The 21,523-nt window shown below is 49.3% G+C and overlaps 1 protein-coding gene across 4 annotated transcripts in view; it reads left to right on the top strand.

Annotated features, from left to right (window-relative positions):
• NEDD4L (NEDD4 like E3 ubiquitin protein ligase) overlaps positions 1 to 21,523 on the top strand; it is a 333,633-nt gene that overhangs the window by 238,508 nt on the left and 73,602 nt on the right. For all 4 annotated transcript variants that reach the window (XM_046024976.1, XM_046024977.1, XM_046024978.1 and 1 more), the window contains exon 6: positions 18,633 to 18,683. In XM_046024976.1, the coding sequence (XP_045880932.1) occupies positions 18,633 to 18,683 (51 nt within the window). The remainder of the gene's footprint in view (positions 1 to 18,632; positions 18,684 to 21,523) is intronic.

Here is a 21,523-nt window from a genome sequence, read left to right on the forward strand (position 1 = left end):
CTCCTGGATGCACAGCAGGAGCGTTCTGCTCAGGTGATCCATGGGCAAGGCAGCTTCTGGAGCTTCCGTTCTTTTCCTCCTAAACATGATTTTGGACTGGTGGTCTGCCTGTGTATGCATTTCCTGTGGCTGCCGTCTAACCAGTTACTACAGACCTGGCCCAAAAATGCAGGAACTGGGGTGCCTGGGTGGCTCACTGGGTGCCTTCGGCTCAGGTCACGATCTCAGGGTCCTGGGATCGAGCCCCGAGTCGGGCTCTCTGCTCAGCGGGGAGCCTGCTTCCCCGCCCCCCCTTTGTCTGCCTCTCTGCCTACTTGTGATCTCTATCCATCAAATAAATAAAGTCTTAAAAAACAAACAAACAAAAAACACAGGCACTTACTCTGTCTCCATTCCGGAGGCCAGAAGTTCAAAGTCAGTGTTACTGGGCTGTCGGGAGGCTGTCAGCAGGACTGTGCTCCCTCTGGAGGCTCTGTGAGAGAATCTGTCCCTTGGCACCTCCAGCCTCCCTGGCTGCCAGCATCCGCTCCCTCGCGGGCTGGGTCTCTCTGGTCTCTGCCCTCCGAGGTCATGTTGACAGTATTCTCTGTCGTCTCAGATGTCCCTCTGCATTTCTCTTGTAAGGACACTGGTGATTGCATTTAGGCCTACCTGGATAGTCCTCGGTCCTCTCTCCACCCCAAGATCCTTCATGTAGTCACACCTGTAAAAACCTGCAGGTGACCCATACAGGTTCCAGGGGTGGGGACCTGATCCGTTCGCAGGCCATTGTGTTCAGCTTGCTATGCCCCGTTTTTGCCAACTAGGACAGCTTGCAGAGAGAACCGGAGATTTCCAATTATATCCTCCAAGGGTCATTTTACTCTGAAACTAAACTGAGTGATTATTGAGAACATACTATGTGTTGGTGCTGTTGCTAAGATACGGAGACCCACAAAGCGGGGCCTGCCCCCAGGTTGTTTGTGATTTTGATGCAAGCGATGGTTGTGTACAGCGAGTCCTAAGAACAAGGTCGCATCAGATCCAAAGAACCAGAACGTGGTACTCACAGCAACTGTTGGTATCTCTGAACCGCACCCTTGGCCTGCATGGATGCAGAAACATCTGACCCTGGGAAATTTAGTAGATAATCGGCTCCAGTCACCCCTGATGTTTCCCACCCCATTGTTTTTCTAGCCTCTGGGTCCTTTCCCGAGAGCTGCCTCCAGCAAGCCTGCCTTCCTGTGTGTCCTCATCTTTCCTGTTGGGTTGGATGGTGCATTGTCTCTTGTTTGGTTTCTCTTCTCTGATGGAACAATGGGTCTTCAGATTCTTGAAGCAGCAGTTCAGAGATAATGCTTCTGTACTAACAGGCACGAGTAGAATCGCCTCTGTGAATCCATGTTAGGGACTAAGAAATTTAAATTTACGGTGGAATCAGTCTTATTATGGTGTCCTGTTTTATTGTTTGGGCTCGTTGACTTTATCGTAGCTCAGCCCATCTGCATAAATGTTCTCTACCTTAGTGAAAGTTGTGGAAGTACCCCAGTAAAAAGAAAAAGTTATTTTTTTCTGAATGTATTTTGAGGTCCCCCGAATTTCTCTTTGTTGCCAATGGCATGATGTTGATAAGAATTCAGGGATGCGTGGTGTGCGGTGAATCTCAGGGACCCTGGTCATCTAAGCTGAATGTGCAGTGACAGCTTGGAACACGAGCCCAACCCAAGTCTGAATGCTGGGTCTGTGCTTGTGGGTGCCCGGAGCAGGCTGCTTAACCTTCCTAAGCCATACATACTCTTCTCATCCTCAAAATAGGGCTAATGGTACCTCCCTCAGGCTTTTTGGGATGAAAATGAGCTAATGCATATACAGTGTTGACTAAAGTTTGTCTTTTCCTTCTCTCTCCCCTTTTTACTTAAAAAAAAAAAAAAAAAAAAAAAAAAAGCCGGGGAGTCAGTTTACTGGTTCTGTTGCGCACACTGTCCTTTCTGGCCCCCCACGACAAGCACATGATGACAAATTCAGCATTTCTCAGGATACCATTTCGACTTGGATATAAACCAGGCTTCTAAGTTACATTTTATATGACAATGTGTCCCCATAATTTTCGTCTCCAGGGCTTCTTGAATTGCAGCATAGCATGTTTCTTCCAGTAGAACTTGAAATTAAATAAATAAACGGTTAAGTTGCCGACTGTAGCTAATAATGATTTGTACCGAGGCTGAGGATTACACAGCGGTTACATTGAATGGTGACAGTTGCCTTCAAAATACTTCCTTGAATCAGATCGCTCGAATGTTTGCATATGCGTGTTTCCCACCTGTGGTGTGTGGGCACGGGCACGCACATGCGCGCACACATCTGTACGTGAGAGGGCTGAAGGAGGCATGTGGTCGAACTCCGTCTGGTCTGATTTGAACAGTAATTGTCCTAGAGTTCATGATTCTGTCTCATTAAAATTTCTACTTGAATTTCAAGAAAAGAGAAGATTCCTTCCACACTCAGCCTCTCACATAGGAAGAAGCGATTAGGGCAGGTGTCACCCCAGTTCCCTTGTCCAGCTGCCATCTTGTGTGTAGTGGCCCCTTTGCGGGTGAGGGGCAGAGACCAAGTCTGACGGAATGATAACTGTGAGAGATTACTTGGCTAGGTAGACACATACACATTTATTATAATTACATATATACATATGTGTTATGCATTCTGTATGTGGATATCTGTGTGAGGATCTATATTATGTATACACACATTTACTCCGATCGATGCCTAAAAAGAAAAATGCAATATGTGCTCATGAATCAAAAAGAAAATTTTTCAGGACATTTGTATAAATTGAGTGTATTTTAAGTTTCTTTTGAAAATTTAACTCTGAAGCTAGTCTTCATCACTGTGGCTTTGAAATGCCCTAAATTATTTTCTGTGGGTGGGTAGACCCCACTTTACCACCCATGGCAGCTTTCCAGCTAGGGTCCTGAAACGGATGTGAGTGGGTTGTATTTCATGAATTAGTAGATAAGCAGTCTTCTCCCCTGTACCGGCCCCTTCACTCCCCTGTACTGGCTGATGACTGCGAATCCCGAGGTTAAAAAACAGAACTAGTACCATGAAAGCATAGTTTTACCTAGAGGTTTCTATGGGAAAGTCAGTCAGGATTAGAATAGTGGGGAGTTTGGGAAAGATGCTGATGTTTATAAGTCCAAGAATCACATCGTTAACTCTTCCCAATCTTCTTCAAGATGGTATCCCAAGCGAGTCTCGGGTTTGTAATTCTCCAAATGTAGCTGTCCATTCATGATCTGTTGCCATGTCTTACACACTTGTTCCTGAAGGGACAGACAAATTATGTTCGTATCTGGGTAAGATTTTTATCCAGTCTCCCCCACCCCCAAAGATCTAAGAATTAGGGTTTTTACTTTGAATGTAGGCAGCCAAGCCTGTGGGAGTTTCAGACTATCCATGCAGGGTGGGTAGGAGTTCAAACCTTGGCTCTGCTCCTTAACCCACCTCTCTGACGTTGGACAGATTCCTGAGCCTTTCTTTGCTTTAGTTCACTCCTCTGTAACACGCATGATAGAAGGACTAAGGGAGACAAGTTCTGTGAAACACTTAGAATGTGGGCAGGGAGTTAGTGTCCCAAATGTGCTAATTGTCATATTGATTTATGGCTAAAAATGAATTGTGTCATGCAGACATTCAGGGAGGTTGACCACCCCCAGCTTATGTAGAAGATTTTACTGCACTTTGTACCCTTGAGAAATGTATTTTGGTTTAATACTACCTCCCACATGATGCTTCAGATAAGTCTCCTGTCCTCTCCCCACGGACGTTACCGCTTAGCCTGACAACCACTTCTCCGTGTGGTTGTTGTCCCCACTTTGCAGACGAGGAAACCAAGTCTTGGATGAATGGGCTTTGATCAATGGGAAGGTTAGGAATTGTGTGGGAATGTAATTCTACTTTCATGGTCTTTGTTGTATCCATCTCTGTTCAGTGTACGGCTGTGAACACATAAACCTACTCCAAAGGACAGTCTCCACGTTGTGACTCTTTCTGGTGTTCCTTTGGGGAAGTATGCTGTAGGGTAACAATTTCCTGGTCAGGCATCTCCTTTATTCAATGTCCTGTGCTGGTTTTATTCATACTGTTTGCACTGTTCTAGCGCTAATGCGTTGGATTATACACATTCCCACACACACATGCTTTGAGATGCTCAGAGCAGTGAGGGGGTGGGCGTATGCTCCCGGTCTGAGAGAGGCATGCCCAGAACAGTTCCCTCCGGGCCCCTGCAGTTGTTGGGGGGCGGCCTGTGCTTTTCAAGCTGATGACTGCGAATCACAAGGCAAAAAACAGGACTAGTACCATGAAAGCATAGTTCTACCTAGAGGTTTTTCTGGGAAAGTCATCACTCTTGTCTTAAGCCTTGGAAGTGTCATGGAGTTGAATGCAGAATTCTTGGGAACATTCAGGGTGCCCCCAATTTTGCCCTGACCCCAAACCCAGGTCTGGAGGTGACTCACCTGTGTGGTCAGTTATTGTCCCCATGCCCTGCTGTTCCCTGACCTTCGAAACCCACCATTGTGCACCTGGGGGGGGGGGGGCGGGCAGTGTGGTGATGTCACAGCTTGGGGGAGTATTAGCTCAGGAGCTCGGTGCATTGGGCGAGTGACGCTAGTGTCCCGGGACCAGTGCTGCTTCATGCCAGGTCACTGTGTAGATGTGGTTGGCTCTTGCCATCCGGCCCTGCGATCCCTGCCTGTGGGACAGTTTTCTTCAGGATTATAGGGTTGACATTCCCCACACCCAGCGTATACGTAAATGGACGCTCAGGTATAACTTTGTTCTAAGTTGAATAACCTCACAACAGATCAGCTTTTTTTTTTAAGATTTTTTATTTATTTACTTCAGAGAGCGAGCAAGCTTGTGCCAGGGGGACAGGGAAGAAGGGAGGGAGAGAACCTGAAACAGATTCCACGCTGAGCTCTGGAGCCTGACATGGGGCTCGATCTCATGACTGCTTGACCTGAGCGAAACCAAGAATCAGAGACTTAACCGACAGAGCCGCCCAGGCACCCCTCAGATCAACTTTTTTAAAAAAACAAACCGAAAAAGGCGGGGGCACTTCGAAGCTTAGACAAGTTTTGTAGTCTTCCTGGGTCTTCCATCTTGGTCCCTAACACGACGTTTCATTTCCATGTATTTATTTTTTTTAATGGATAATTAATTTTGTAATCATCGATTCTGTTTTCAGACTTCTTTCATCTGTTTTGCCTTCACAGGATAGAACAAAGCTTTTCTCAAACTGTACACGCTAAACTTGGCGATACAAGAAAAGGGTTTTGACTGGAGAGCAGACTAATAGAACCAGCGAGTGTCTGAAAATAGCTGTTGGCTTCCCAGTTGGCTGGGACTGGCAGGGACCCCACGTCCTCCCTTTCCTCAACTCTGCGTTTAAAATACTCCCTAATAATAGACGCTTCATAATGTTCAGTCACGACTCACCCGAGATTCCCATGTACACTGACCTTTGAGGTGTGTAACCGTTTCTGAACTTGGAGGTGCAGGTGGTCAGAGCCCCACGTTCCAGATGAGGAACCTGGTCCGGGAAAGGCTTAGAGCCTGAAGTTACTCAGCGAGTTGGTCCCTGCCCCAGCTCAGCACCAGCAGGCTGTTCCCCTGGCCCCTGAGGGTTCTCTCCCAGGTGCATCGGAGTCACACCTGTAGTGTGGAAGCCGGACTTCTCAGAGACCGTGCCTCCCTATTCTTGGAGCTGTGGATGCAGGGCAGACGGTGCCACATAGGTGGGTGTCAAGGTCAGGACCAAGGCGGGGCCAGGGAGGACAGTGGGCTCCAAATTCAGGTTGGTAGTATATCAGCCTTAGGCAGCCCTGCCCCCCGCCCTGGGCCTTGCTGGGGGCATCCTAGGCCCATGGGCTTTACAGGCGACATGGATAGGCCTCTGCCATTCACGCTGTATGTGGGTATTTGAATGAATGCGGTATTTGAATGAATGAGTCCCTATAATTCTAAGAGAAAGTCCCAACTTCCCTCTGCTAAGTTTACGTGCGTGTTGAGGCATCAACAAAGACTTAAACTTTGGTTCCTACGGTGCTAGTTCAGTGGTTTGATTGTTCAAGATCTGGTGTGGTATTGAAAGGGGTAATGGGAGGGGCGCCTGGGTGGCTCAGTGGTTAAAGCCTCTGCCTTCAGCTCAGGTCATGATCTCAGGGTCCTGAGATCGAGCCCCGCATCGGGCTCTCTGCTTGGCAGGGAGCCTGCTTCCCCCCCTCTCTCTGCCTGCTTCTCTGCCTACTTGTGATCTTTGTCTGTCAAATAAATAAATAAAATCTTTAAAAAAAAAAAAAAAGAAAAAGAAAGGGGTAATGGGGGATTTTTCTCCCGGAATTTTTTTTTAATGATTTTTTATTTATTTGAGTGACCGAGAGAGATTGAGTGAGCATGGGTCAGCGGGGGTGAGGGAGGGAGCAAGAGGAGAGGGAGAAGCAGACTCTCTGCTGAGCAGGGACCATGATGCGGGGCTCAGTCCCGGGATGCCAAGATCATGACCTGAGCCGAAGGCAGCCTGGTAATTGACTGAGCCCCCCAGGCGCTCCTCTCCTCTGTGATCTTTTTTTTTTTTTTTTTTTAATTTTTAAATTTATTTATTTGACAGAGAGAGATCACAAGTAGGCGGAGAGGCAGGCAGAGAGAGAGGAGGAAGCAGGCTCCCCGCTGAGCAGAGAGCCCGATGTGGGGCTCGATCCCAGGACCCTGGGACCATGACCCGAGCCGAAGGCAGAGGCTTTAACCCACTGAGCCACCCAGGCGCCCCTTCTCTGTGATCTTTATCTGAAGTTCGTTCACACACTCTCTCCCGAGTCCCTAGTTCTCCTGGCTTCAGCACCAGCCCCTGCACACTCCCAGTTCCAGCTCTCTACAGCATGGCTCCTTGTCCAGGGAATGTTTTTGGCCTAGAGCGTCAGTTCCTTCCTGATTGATAACTGCATAACTTTTGCTCTTGTTTTGAAACACAACTCAGGTAGGCGGGAGCTCAGCCTTCAGTCTCCGCTTCTCGGGATTTTCCTGGCACCCACATGGTGAACTGTCACACTTCCGTTAGGTAGGAAATAGTCTGGTGCATGTCACTTGGCTTGCAGACCTCTCTTTAAATCAATCAACAGATCAATTGATCGATCACACACACACCCCCCCCCAAAGGGAAGGGAAGGGAAACCAGGATAAGAACCAGATAACTTTCTTCAGGTGAGTGATGGAGCTGTCCCATTCACCGTGTAGAGTGATTAGTCCCGAAGAAATGACACAATATTGTGGAAACAGATGTTAAGTGTTGGAGTCACAGAGGCTTTGGTTCAGAACTCTGCTTTGCCACTTTCTCATTATAGAAAGTTCTAGTTACACAGAAGCTCCCTGGCACTTTAAGGAAGTGGGAGTTGAAAAATCAACAACAGATCACCAGAACACTCTTTACAGAATTGCCCAAACGTGGCATGAACACCTTACAGAGCACAGGGGAGGGAAGCAGCATTGGACAGTGGTTCTCAGCTGACCCATCCACAAACCCCCAACCCCCGCCAGCCGGCCGTGCTCGACAGTGTTTGCAGACATCATCTGGTTACCACAGCTGGGGAACAGGGATTGCTGCTATACGTTGTGGGTAAAAGCCAGAGGGTGTTTCTAAAAATTTTATAAAACATAAAATAGTCCCCCAACAAAGAATGATCTTGCCCCAAATGCCCGTGGTGTCGGGATTGAGTTAGGAATAGTATTTATCGAATCTAATTGTCCCACTTAATATCCAGTGACTATGCAAGATGAAGTCGTTTTCATCCCCATTTTACAGACGAGAAGATTGGCCTTTGACGGAGATTAAGAAACTTGCTTTTGGTTATTCCGCTACTTCTAGACAGACCTGGCGTTTTGGAGTCGATACGTATGTGTCCAAAGCCTGTGCCCTTTCTGCTGGCTTCCGCAGTGAGTGCTCTGCTCCGTCAGGGATGGTCACAGCCAGGCAGGGTGAGCACCTGCTTGAGAGGGACGGGTAGAGATGCTAGTCTCCGATGTTTGCACTTTGGAGGTGTCTTCTGAGAATCTCATTCTCGGATTCTGTTCTGAAAGGCGGTGTGTTGTCTTGGCCCCAGAATTAGAGTGGCAGGCAGAGAGTCCTTGGCCACAACCAGTGAAATCCCTCTGCCTTGTCTGTGCACCTGTGAGTCTTATCCCTGTTCCTGTCCCAGCGCTATCAGCCCAAGGGCTAGGGTTCCAGTGAGGGGCAGCCAGAATGCACTCCCCTCCCCCATCTCAGCCACATTCTAGACCCAGGCAGTTCTTTAACCAACATGGGTAAATGGGTCCAGCTCGTTTTCCTTTGGGAGGTCCGTAGAGGCACAGATGAGGGGAGAAGGGAAGGAGAGGAGAGAGGGAGGGGAAGCTGTCACATACTTTTAGAGATTGCAGCTTAATGTCCGCTTGCTGATCGGCGAAATTCTGCCAGTTTCTCAGGTAGAAATTCACAGGTAATCAGTTTCTCTTGGAAAAGGAGACCAGAGAGGTCCACTCAGTAGTTGTCAACCCTGGCCACAGATAAGAATGAGCTGGAGAGCTTTTTTTAGGTGGTGGTGGGGCCAAGGGAGAATTTTAAGTAGCACCCACACCCCCGCCGCCCCCAGTATGGGTCGTGACATGGGGCTCAACCTCACAACCCTGAGATCTCGACCTGGCCTGAAATCAAGAGTCAGACGCTTAACCAACTGCACCCCCTAGGCGGCCCGCAGCTCGAATGTTTTTGAAGGACACCTGTGTCTGAGCCCCTCACCAGAAATTTTGTTGTCTAGGAGAGGGCTGGGTACCTGGGCTCTTTTTTTTTTGGACTTCTCAGGAGTTTCTAATGTCCAGCCAGGCCTAGAGAACCCCTGGTTAACTCCAGGCTTCAGTCCTGCTCAGGAAAACCCCACTCAGGAGCCTGTTGACATCATTCTGTCTCTGGAGACTAGAAGGTGGGGGCGGGGGAGCTGGGTTCTATGTCCTAGGGTGGCCTCAGTAGCTAGTGGGGAGTGGAAGAGGGGCCATAGTCCCATCTTAAATTCCCATCTGCCAGAACCTTATATTGACATAAATTTCTCCTCCTCCTCCAGATTTCTTATTTTAGATGGCTTACTCTTAAGCTACATGTTATGTAATCATTTGGGTAATTTTTCGCAAAGCTTGGAAGTTTCCCTCTCCAGACTATGTCTCTCACCAACATTGTTGATAGAAAGGAGGTGATTTTCATTTCCAATTTTCCTTTTTGTTTCCACTTTCATTGCTGTCTATAAATCCTGTACCCCAGAGAAGGAAGCTCTAAATACTTAATGAGTTTTGAGGGAAACTTTAATAAAAAATAACGTAATTAATGGCTTGACGTCATGATTGATGATACACTTGAAACTGTAGTCTCCAAACATTTTTGCTTAGCGAACCTTGTGAAAAATTTGAAAAAGCCATGTGTCACACATTTTATAAGAAATTTTTTTCTCATACATTTTTTGACACCTGTAATTTGTCAGCAGCTCAGTAAGTTATTAGTCCAGTAATTGCAAGAGATGTAATTTCTCGTGTAGCAAGTACTTGAAAAATTTGGAAATTTCATTTTGTAATTGCAGACATGCTCATTTTACGGAAAATATCTGCCATAAAATTAACAAAATCATTCCTTATTGTTTAAAACAGCTATATGAAGCTTATTCCCTGTCACTAAAAATCTTAATTATTTTAAAAAATTAAATAAGAAAATTGAGTGGATGAATGGTAGATAAGCAAGACTTTCCACTCCATGAGCCTGTCACCCAGGCAGTGGTGAAATAATCTGTCTCATGTTCTCGCCACTCTCTTTTTTTCTCCCCCTGGGGCTGTACATTTTTCAAAGTGTTCCCTTCACTCTGTGCTTTTATACCCAGCCTGCTGCGTGCTGGCAAGCCTCAGGATGGGTGAGAAGCACATCTTTCTTTGGAAAGCAGGAGGGGGCGGGTTGTGATTTAGGTAAGAGCAGGTAGGAAAGGAAGGACAGTAGAAGACAGACACTGTTCTCAGATCAGGTTTGGGGAAGAGAACATATGGAAGGACGTAGAAAATTATTTCCTTAAAGCCACCCGTGCTCAGGTTTCTGGAAAGTCTTCATATAGCCCCAGAGTAGTGTACAGAGCTCCATTGTGGAAGATACGGGGGTGGGGTGAGAGGGTGGGTAGAAGGAAGAAAAATCACTCAGCTCCCTGTCGTTTCATGTCCTGTCACTTTGCTCATTTCACTTATTTATTAGAATATAGATGAGAGAGTAACACACACAGGGGTATGCACACGACAAAGCCCAGATTGTGTTAGAAATTGGCAGGTTGCAAGCACCGAATCTGGCAGGTATAACCCCGAGGAGAGGTGGGAGCGGACACAGCCGAGCTAACAAAGATTTCCATATCAGAAGGAGGGAGCCTGTTCAGTCAGGGTTTTCCGTAAGACCCGGCGTATGAAGTTAGGGGCTCTATATTGTGGTGGTAAAGAGCGGGGACTCCAGAGCCAGACTGTGTGGGCTCACATGCTGGCCACTGCTTACCAGCTCAGTGACCTTGGGCAAGTTTCTTAAGCGGCAGCCGATGGTTTCTGGCACGTGATAGGTGAGCCACACATTAGCTTATTAGTCTTCGCAGCCTTGCAGTTAGTTCCCAGACGGTGGCTGGAGCTGTTCCCCCAGCAGACTTGGAGTCTACTGGCCAGAGATGTGATGGCGGCCAGAGGATGGCCAGTGCGGAAAGGAGACCAACCAGGATCTACCTGGGGTGCCAGAGGTCATGCCAGGGCCGTTTTCGTGGAACCTTTATGAAAGGCCAGTTGGTGTCCTGGTATAAACCTGTAGAACCTCTAGTTCGGACTCGCCACTCATTGATATTCCAAGAGTGAGACCACATTCAGTTAGATGGGGTCTCTTGATGCTTGCTTGAGCGCGGTGTCCCATTGGCTAGCAGGGCAGGAAGATGGACTGCTAGCTTCAGACGCCCCGAGATGCGGGAGGAAGCGCTCTCAGCAGCACACACGCTAATGAAATCAAACATTGGGCTTCCGGGTACTTAGCTTCCCTTCTCGCCAGTATCCCTTGACCCTGTTGTGGCTACTAAAGGTGTACGTTGTGAATTTCTTCAGGGTATGGAGATCTGTTCTTTAGTAGCTAAGTTCAGAGAGAATCCAAGTGTGTCCTCACTTTTTTATTTATGCACATAATCTGTTTCTTAAATTGCTTGCAAAAAATTTTGATTTTGAAACTTCTCCAGAGAAATGAGATACTTATCTTGAGAACATTATTCCGAAATCTTGAGAAATTCAGACAGCTGCAGGATAACACAGCATTTTAAGAAACCGTCCGTGTCCGTGGTGTGGCTGGGCAGCTTTGTGGCAGGTGTCGGGTCACTGTGATGCCAGGCTGTGCCCCAGATCCCATGGGAGGTGACGGCCTGTGGCCTCTTCCTTCTCCTGAAGATGGAAACAACTATAGGGGCATATCTGTTCTCCTCGGTCTGTGTCCCTAAGCTTGTCTATACTGAAGGGGAAGACCTCTCTGCAAACAGGACTGTGGAGGAGACTCGCATGTCCGGTTGCCGCACGGTGCGGGTGACGACACGCTGTACCCTGCAGCCTGGCCACACCTTCCCCCTTGCACGGCCGCCACCTCCACCATCTTGTGCATTTGCCTTCTGTCCCTTTGAGGTCAGTGTCGTCACTGTCTGTGTTGCTGCTTCGTTCGCCGTGACACCGGGTCCTGAGTGTCCTGGTGGACGCTGTGGTAAGGACGCAGGGTGTCCATGACTCATCCCTCATTGCACGGTGACCCTCGTGCCTCGTCCCTCATTGCACAGTGACCCGGAGAGTCCAGGGGCACAATGCTTTCGAGCAAGTGCTGAGCTTTCCACGCACCTACATGGTCCAGCCCCTCAGGCTGCCTTGTCCAGACGGCTTACCCACCCCCACCCCCCCCAAGCCCTCTTCCTCCCCTGGCATCTCCTCCTCCAGTCACTTCCCCTTCCAGCGCTCAGGGGACCTTTCTAAAATGCAGCCCCTGCCGGTCACCCCCGCCCCATACTTTCTCTTCCTCCCCCTTCACGCTCTCCCATGAGCCCAGCGCCTCTGCCTGCACGCCCCTCCCCTGCTGCCCCCCCCGCCGCCCCCCTGCAAACTCTACTTTGGGACCCTGTCTGAGATGATGTCTTTGACCCATGGCAGATGGAGTCCCTCCCCTAGCGGTGTTCCTGTGGCATCTGTCCATCTGTCTGTGCCTGTGGTGTGCAGCAGCAGGTGGGCCATGTAGTCCCGATCGAGGCTTGCCACGAGCCAGAGATGTGCACCAGTTTCAGAGACGTGGTGAAAAGAATGTAAAAATACTTCAGTTACATGTCGGAATGGTATTTTTGGGTGTATTGGGACAACTACGATACAGTGTTAGAATTGTTCCTGTTTTTCACGATTAACTGTGACCATTAGAATTTTTCGAGCGCTACATGTGGCTCCCATTATGTTTCTGTTGCCCAGGGCTAGTTAGTTTCTCCCTGTAGGGAACAAGGGCACCTTGTCTCTGGAACCTTTAGGATGTCCCATTCTGGGTGTCTAGTCCCCAGAGTTCTTCCCCAGAGTTTCCATGTCTAGAGTTGATCGGACCAGAAATTCAGATCGCCGAGTGCTCCTCATGCAGGGAGCTGGGATTTTCGGGCTCTGAAGTCTGCTTACGTCTGGAGCAGGGAGAGGACTGGACGTTCTTGAGTTACCGCCACCCAGGGAGGAAGGAGAGGACACTGTGCACCTCTCAGCCCCTTCTTGGGACGAGCAGCTACCTGCAGCCTCTGGGAGTCCCTTTGGGCCCGCACACAAGTGCCGTCTCACAGCCATTGGGACCGGGCAGGGCTGTGCCTCGATAAAGGCCCGGCCTCTCCGGCTTCAGTCTTCAGCAGCTCCGTGCTGCTGTGCTGTTCGCCCCTTCTGTCCCCCCTGTTAATGTTTCATGTTCTGAATATTGAACCAGGTGTCCTTTAAAAGGGATAATCTTGGGGTGCCTGGGTGACTCGGTTAAAGCCTCTGCCTTCAGCTCAGGTCATGATCCCAGGGTCCTGGGATCGAGCCCCACGTCAGGCTCTCTGCTCAGCGGGGAGTCTGCTTCCCCTTCTCCGTCGGATAAATAAATAAAATCTTTAAAAAAAAAAAAAAAAAGCGATAATCTTCCCCATCACACATTTCTCCAGCATGATTAATTCTGCCCGCCGCCCCAGTGCGATGTCACAGGAACCTCTAACGGTCCCGGTCCCGTGGGTTTGCCCCAACTTCTTGCTGACACAGAAGTCTTGTTTGTTGTTGTAAACAAAAGCTGGGTCTCCAGGACACACCTCGCTGTCCCAGTGAAGGCAGGTCTCGTCCCTCAACTCAGAAAACTGAATGGCGGAGTGGCGGGCGATGTGAAAGTCGGATGTGTTTCTTTGAGAAAATATCTGAATTTGGTTTGGTTTTGTGTTCTGGGGCCTACCTGGTCAGTTCTGGCAAGAGCACGTGCATTCAAGGAGCACCCCGTGATGGCACGTTTGGCTTTTTCGTGGAATGCCACTCGACCGTTTGATGAAGGAACTTCTGGGACTTATTTTTGAAGCCACTTACCTTGACGGCCAGAGGCACCTGGGGCTGAAACATGGGATTTTGCAGTGCGTGGGGCCGGTGGAGGCTGGACTCACGCCCTCTGCGGAAGCCACAGCCATTCTGTCCGCGTGGCCACGGCTGGGACAAGTAGAGGGAGAAGTAGAGGGAGAAGAAGACTTGGGACAAGTAGAGGGAGAAGCAAGCCCGTCTGTCCTTCCTCTTGTGTGCGGTGGCACAGCCGGCTTCATGCTTGGGGGAGAAGTAGACCGCACCTGCCACTAAGTGCGGATCGACATTCAGGTGACTCTCCAGACACGCTGCTGTGGAGTTCAGATATTTATAACATTTTGTCTAAAAGTGTCTGTAAAAGGTTCTGAAGCCATTCATTATTTAGATCATTCCGAGCACATACTTACCAAGTCACTCTAAAAATAGAACCTGTTTCCCCCATCGACTGAGTCCTGATGCCGGAGTGCGGGCCGTATGCTTGGGAAGGAAGGGGCAGATGGGACGTCCTGTGTAATGGTTCGGTGGGAAAGCAGACGGTTGTGCTCCTGGGTGGCTCAGTCAGTGAAGCGACTGCCTTCGGCTCAGGTCATGATCCCAGGATCCTGGGATCAAGTCCCACGTTGGGCTCCCTGCTCAGCGGGAAGCCTGCTTCTCCGTCTGGCTGCCTGCCACTCGCCCTGCTTTCGCTCACTCTCTCTTCCTCTTTGTCTCTGTCAGATAAATAAATAAAATCTATTTTAAAAAAAGCAGAGGATTCTTTTTCTGGCTTGGTGTTAGAGCTGTGATGTGTACCTTAGCTCATAACAGACAAAAATCTAGTCGTGCTCTGTCTTTACTCCTAAATTCTTTTTCTGTAGTTTGTGTTCCGATTCCTCTCTATGTCTCTTCCATTTGTCCTGAGAAATTCTAAGTATAATCTTCCTGGAAGTCGCTGCTTAATAATTTCTAGGATGAAACCCCAGGCAGTTGGTGTAGTACTGAATGGTTTCTGCTTAATGTGGTTTGAGAGGCTTTTAAACTTCTGATCGTGAGACCAAAAAAGGAAGTTTAGATCATAACTTAGTACACATTCTCACGTGTATGTAACAGAAACGGTTTTCTTGATCACTGTGTTCATGTGAGGCACTCTCGTATTTTCTGTCTCATTCTCCTGAACTTCTAAAAAATGCTTCTGCTGGGCTGCCAGTGGGATTGCAGCTCCTGTGCCCCAGGTGCAGTCGGTTAAGCATCAGACTTCTGGTGTCGGCTCAGGTCATGAGCTCAAGCTCCACGTTGGGCTGTGCACCCAGCAGGGAGTCTGCTTGAGATTCTCTCACTCGCGCGGTCTCTTTCTCTCTGGTGAATAAATAAATCTTTAAAAAAAAAAAAATCATTGCCCAGCTGTACCTGCGTGCACCCTTCTCTTTCTTCCGATGCTTTTCTCCCCACACAGTGTCTTCTCTCCCTTCCGCTTGCATGGGACATGCAGAGTCGCAGCCCTGTTCTCACCGCGACCTCTCTGGTACTCCTGATGTCACGTCCTTCGATGTGACCTTTAGTTTCTAACCCAAAGACTGAAAGTCTCTGTTGTTTGTGTTCTTTGAGAAGTTGAGTCTCATTTCTTTAGTGAGGGCCACAGAGCCTGTGTGCGGGCAAGCTTGGGAGATGTCTGAGGGCGGTCCTAGGGTTTCACCAGAGCTGTTGTCCTGGTCCCCAGGCTTCAGGTCCCAGTAGCATTCACATGGGTGGCAGCTTCCCTCTCCCTGGCGATGGCACACACTAGTCCCTTTCCGTTTTATTTAAATGGGGAGAGTTATTTTAAGGGGGGAAGGACAGTCTGTAAGATAGTTAATCATCACCTAGTGGGCAGGCTCCGGGCCGGCGTCTGGTATAGTTACTTCACGTTTCCAGTAATGGAATATAGATTTTTGCTGCGCCTTATCTGACACGTTTCAGGGGCTCCATTTGGCCTTGTCATTACGTTGGAAAATGATTTGGTGGCTTGTCAGAAGGGAACATTTGTAACTGTGTTAGTAACCGGCACATTTTCAGCCTCTAGAATAGCATGACGGGTAATTAAGGCTGGGATGGGCAGCAGTTACTTAACACTCAACAGTAAGCACAAGGAATGCCCGTGTTCACTATAGGCGCTGAAACCGGTTTGGCTTTGTAGACTCTCATACGTGACTTGCTGCTTGCGGGAGATACCTGCATAGTAGAAATTAGGAAAATTGATTAATGTATTTTCATAACATTGGTGTAAGATGGCTTCCCGTGGCAGCAGGGACGTCAGGAAGCTGTGCTGGCCTTAACGTTGTCTGTGCGGGGCCCATGGGTGGGGGTCCTGCCGCAGCAGCCCCCCCCCCCCCAGGTGTCCTTGAGATGCCCTGCTTCTCATCTTGCCGTAAAGACCACTACTGGGCTCTCTGAACCTCTCCTAGCTATCTTCTGTGGAACTGACGATGTGTTACAAAATTGGTGTGTTGTCATTAACCTAAACGCTTTATATTTCCCGACGTTTCTATGGTTCTGGCAGCAATGGGCTGGCCTGGAAACGTAGATCTCCCCACACATTCTGTTTGGTGAAACCTTTGTGTAAGCCAGTTTCTTTTAACCTGGTGCTGTTCCGTACTTTTATTTTATGTTCCGCCTGTTTTCCTTAAAACCTGGTCTTTCTACGGTCACCCTTGGTGCAACCCAGAGAGAGCCTTCTGTCTGCTCTGTGGGCGAGGTTACTTCATCTCCGGCTGTTTTAGAAATGGTGTGTTCCCTTGAGTGCGAAGACCTGTTCGTGTCCAAGTGCAGCTGCTGAACCTGACCTCAGGCACGCCCGTCAGGGGTTCAGTTACCTGCCCGCCTGAGGAAAGCAGAGTCCGAACAGGAGACACAGTCACAGAGAATGCCCCACACGGGCATTTTCACAGGACTCCCCCCAGTCCTGTCACACTGCTCTCATCACAGTCCCTTCCTGTCCACGTCGTACTGAGCCAGTGTCCCAGGGAGAAGCCCAGAGCCGATGCACAGCCATGCCTTCCTGCTGGTTACTGAGCCATAGGATGGAGTACTGATTTGCAGCCCGGACTCTAGAACCAGCCTGCCCAAGCAGGGCTACCTTGGAGAGGTCCCACACCTCTCTGGTCTCTGGGTTCCCCATCTGTGAAATGGGCATCATTGTAGCGCCCACCTCCTGCAATGAGACGAAGAGTGGCCCGAGCACGGCACCTGCTTCACTCCTGTGGCCCTTTAGTGGCAGGTGCCTGGGCCAAGCTGCGGGCCTTTGCCCAGGTTAGAACTCTGACGATCTCTCCCCAGCAGCAGAACTTGGGAAGTTGGTGTTTTGTAAGTTTTTATTAAGATGCACTGAGGTTAATAACTTAGGAGTAGCATTTTAGAGATGGGAGGGTATGGAACTCCTTTAGGTAAGCCCGTCTTCCTCTGATGCGATTTTCCTTCGTTGGTGGCAGCAGGGGACGGGGGCAGGTGGCAGGACCACTACTTAGGTAGACGTCCAACTTACGGTTCGTAGTCAGCGCACCTCTGGTTTTTGATCGTGGACTTAACTACCATCCCCACTGGCTATACTAAATCAGTTGAATGGAGAGTGGGAATGCCCCCCATCACTTTGGCTGGTGAAGATGTCTGCCTTTTCTAGACCTTTCGCTGACGGCGGCTGCTGTTTCAGATCTACAGCCTTAATCGGCACCTGTAGCTTCGTGTTAGATGTGGTATCTCCACGGTGGGTTGTAGCAGGGGCAGCCAGGAAAATAAAAGGAAGGCGGATCCCGTCGGGGGGATTGAGGCGAGTCTCATGCTTCTTGTACACCCGGCCGTTGGTAGCTGATCTTTCACTGTCCTCCGTGCCTCGCTGAGAGGAGGGAGGCAGGTAGCTTTCTAGCTAATAGGATTTTTTTTAACTACCTAAAAGGCAGTCCTGAGCTCGCAGCAGATCATTTCAGTGAATCTCACTCGTATTTCCCAGATGCTGCTTCACAGATGCGAGAAGAGAGGTTTTTCAAGTACATTTAAAAAGTAGTTTGTGTAAGTTAGAGAACTCCTCAGTAAACCGGGGAAGAGTGAAAATAAGAGCCCAGGATTTGGGGCTAAGAGGTCTGGATTCTCTCTTGGGCTTTCAGGCTAGCTATGGGACAGGTTGGGTCACAGAACTTCCCGAGATTTTAGGCCTTTGAATGTGGTAGAAGCAACTACCTGTGTTTATGTAACGGTAAGAGACTTACACCCTGGGGGCACCTAAGTGTCAGAAGCTCCGACACAGGCACCTTGCAGCAGGGCGTAGAGGCAGGAAGACCTGTCGGACGCCCTGTGGTCCAGGCCGGTGACCCCAGAACCTGAGTTACGACTTCCCAAGGGACTCCCAGAGTCTGGAAGGGGGCGTGTGAGCTCCTCCAAGTGAATGTCATCCAAGTCTCAAGTCAGAAAGATGTATGCTGTGTGGTAGCGCAGAGGCAGGAAGAAGTATGTTACGCCCAGAAATTAGCCAGCAAACTAATCCATGAACTTGGATTCCAAAGTAGCGTACTTACAAGTCTGAAAGCTTAAGCCCCCCTCTTTTTTTTTTTTTTTTTTTTTTTTTTTTTTTGGTGAGAAGATTTATTAGTCACTAGATTACTTCACCTTCCCTGGACTCTCAGCTCTCAGGAAGCTCTTTACAGCACTTAATAAATATTAGGGTGTTCCCAACATTCCATTACTGTCTTCTCTATCAACTGGGCCACCTGTGACCCCAAACCCTGTGTGGTCCTGACTGCCCCATCCCTTACTGAGGCATGCTCCCCAGTTCCAAGACTTGATTTCTTTCCGTTCAGTTGGGTAGCAGCCGTCCTGCAGGGCTGCTGACTGTCACCACACAACACTGTGACAATACCCGGGACTGTAGGTGGCGTCTCATCCACGACTTACCGCAGAAACGTCGTATTAAAGAAACATTAAACATTTTTAAGAATGTGGACACTCAGTGGAGAGAAAGGGACATTAACTCTTTGCTTTCTTCTCTACAGACGCGGGACGACTTCCTGGGACAGGTGGACATACCTCTCAGTCATCTCCCGGTAAGGACCGTCAACCTGTTTCGTGGGGCATGCTGGGAGCAATGCTTTCTGATTGTTTCCGGTTGGGTGTATTTCAGAGCAGTATTTCCTCAAGGCAGCAGCAGAGCAGGCTGAAACGAAGAGCCTGTGCTCAGAGCTCGGTCCCTTTCTAGGAAGTGGTCCTTTCGGAGGGACAGGAGAGAGCTGAATTGTGAAAATCAGGTGTCTCTAAATCATCCACCTATCCCTGTCTGCATCACCAGCCATCGCCTCTTCTGGTCTTCCTTTTGTCACATCAGGGAGCAGCTCCCTTTCTCTGTCACACCCTCCTCCTCAGCACTGGAATGTCTTTACTTTCAGATTCATCCTTTGGATCTGATCAGACATTCCATTCCCTTTGTCTAGCATTACACGTGTGTTTCTCTCGGGTTACAGCCGTACAAGCGAGTGCTTCCCAGATTCGGGTGTATGGCTTTGCGGGGGCAGCAGGGAGCCACAAGTGACAAGTTCACTCACTGTTCTGAGAGAACTTGTCAGCTGCAAGCACCCATTCCAACTTGAGAAATTACATTGAGTTAGCGGACAAGGTATTGTTACTGTTCCTACCTGCTCAGATGAGTAGCAGAGTTTTGGGGGCTTTTGACCAATAACTGAGATGAAAGGTGTCTTCCGCGTGCCCCAGAGGCAGTATAGGGAGGAGGGGAGACAGGACCCAGAGGCCTTGGTGGAAGGCGGATCAGCTCGGGGTTTTCGCATTGTCCTGTCCCCCGTCCTGGCCCTTCTTCCTCTGGGCATCACAAAGTGACTCAAGTAGCACCACCTAGGGGAGGGTAAGTCTAACGTTTCTGCCTTTCAAGGGCATTTTATTAATTTTTTTTAATGCTTCATGTGAGCAAATAGCTTAAGTAGTCTATAAACTAAAATGACTTAAGCCACCTAGGGGAAGTCTGCTGCTGTGTTGAAATCATGGCTCTTAGCGTATGTTAAGTACCAAGAAAGACCGTGTCTTTCCCAGAAAGCTCAGAAGATGTGTTGTGAAGGCATGAGATAGCAAGCAGCGGATTCTTACTTACTCAGGGGAGCTGTTAAGGAAGAAAGGTTTCAAGCGCATTCCCTTCCCAAAAATCGGAAGCAAAACTGATACCATTAAAGTATTTTTGTTCTGTCTAAAAACCCGAAGCTCCAAGGTACTCATGGAGGGTGACCATGTGTGCGTGAGACCGGCTCCATGAGCCGTCAGAAACCTCGTTATCCTTCTAGAGCCCCGTTGAGCGGAACGGAAGTCCCAGTGTTGGCGACACGCACCTCGGTGTCCGTGGGCCTTCTGTTTCTGCTCTTCAGGTCGAAGCTGTCATCTCACGTTTTGAGGCAGTGAGGGTTGCTTCTTTTGTGGGTGTCCCTAACCAGCCACCCCTTTCCCTGACACAAAAACCTGCTCTCGGTCGAGGCAGATGATGTACTAATAGTCTCTGAGAGGCGCGAGTGGCATGTGTCAGGTAGCCTGCTCCAACAGTCCCTGGTTTGAGCGAGTGAGTGCACGTTGGTTTTGAAAGGTTGGGCGGAAGGGGCGCCTGGGTGGCTCAGTGGGTTGAGCCTCTGCCTTCAGCTCAGGTCATGATCTCAGGGCCCTGGGATCAAGCCCCACACCGGACTCTCTGCTCAGCAGGGAGCCTGCTTCCCTTCCTCTCTCTCTGCCTGCTTGTGATCTGTCTGTCAAATAAATAAATAAAATCTTTACAATAAAAAGAAAGAAAGAAAGGAAGGTTGGGCGGGACTCACAGAGGACAGAGCAGTGTTGCTCTCTAGAGACTGAGGCTGTAGAGGGAACAGTCCAGCTTCCGGTTCAGATGGAGGCAAGAGTGAGCTTTCAGCAGAGGAAGCAGTGACGGGGCTGGGAGCTGGAGTAGAAAGCAGCCAAGGAAAGGAAGTAGCCAGTGAGTGCCTGGAAGGAACTGAGAACTTCTCAGTGACCTGAGCCAGGGGCGCAAGGGAGCGCCCTGCTTCACATCTGTGCGACCTTGACCTTGCGTGGAGTGCAATAATCTCTCCAAAGCAGTGGGCTGGCTTTGTGGAGCCACTGAAGTCCGGGAAGTGGACCACAGAGGAAGCAGGAGTGGACCGAGGGTGCATCCTTCACCTTCCACACGGTGGTGAGATGCAGCGAGCGTGTTCTGAGTGGACGCAGCTTTTTGGGCTCGGGATTTGAGGGGCTGCCATGTGGAAGGTTGATCGTACGTGAGGGGTGCTCATGGGAAAGTCACACAGTGTCCCTTACATTTTGGGGAACACAAGTGTGGCTGGGAGAAACGGATTTGATTGTGTTTTGCGTAGTCGGGGTGGTCGCTCTTGATAGCTACGTGACCAATGTCGAGGCAGATTATATATGGCCTAGAGAGGCAATTTTGTCAACATCATCAAAGTTTAAATAAAAGAGATTAGGAAAATTGTCTCCTTAGCAGTGAGAAAAGACAGGGAGAGCAGTAATGTGGCGGTGTGGTGGTAAATTTGCCATTCCCGAGCCAGGCGAGCCTTTTCGAGGTTGGAGGTACCTGGGGTTTGATTATTAACCTTCATGCAGCCCCGTTAGCGGATGGAGCATGCGTTCCTCCACAGCTGTTGGCTGGCGGACGTGATTCCAGGGTCCGAGGAGGAGTCCAGGCAAGCAGCTTCCTCCCTCCCGCAGCCCGGCATTGTCACTCAGGACAGCAGCCACGTGCGCTAGCTGAGCCTTTGAAGTGAGGCCGATACGGCTAAGGAGCTGAGTTTATCATTTTATTTCAGGTTAATTAATTAAAATTTAAATTTAAAAATTTTGCCACATGTGGCAAATGGCACCATGTTGAATGGCACATGGGAGGGTG

Source organism: Meles meles, chromosome 12 (assembly GCF_922984935.1).
Source record: "Meles meles chromosome 12, mMelMel3.1 paternal haplotype, whole genome shotgun sequence".
Lineage (NCBI taxonomy): Eukaryota > Metazoa > Chordata > Mammalia > Carnivora > Mustelidae > Meles > Meles meles.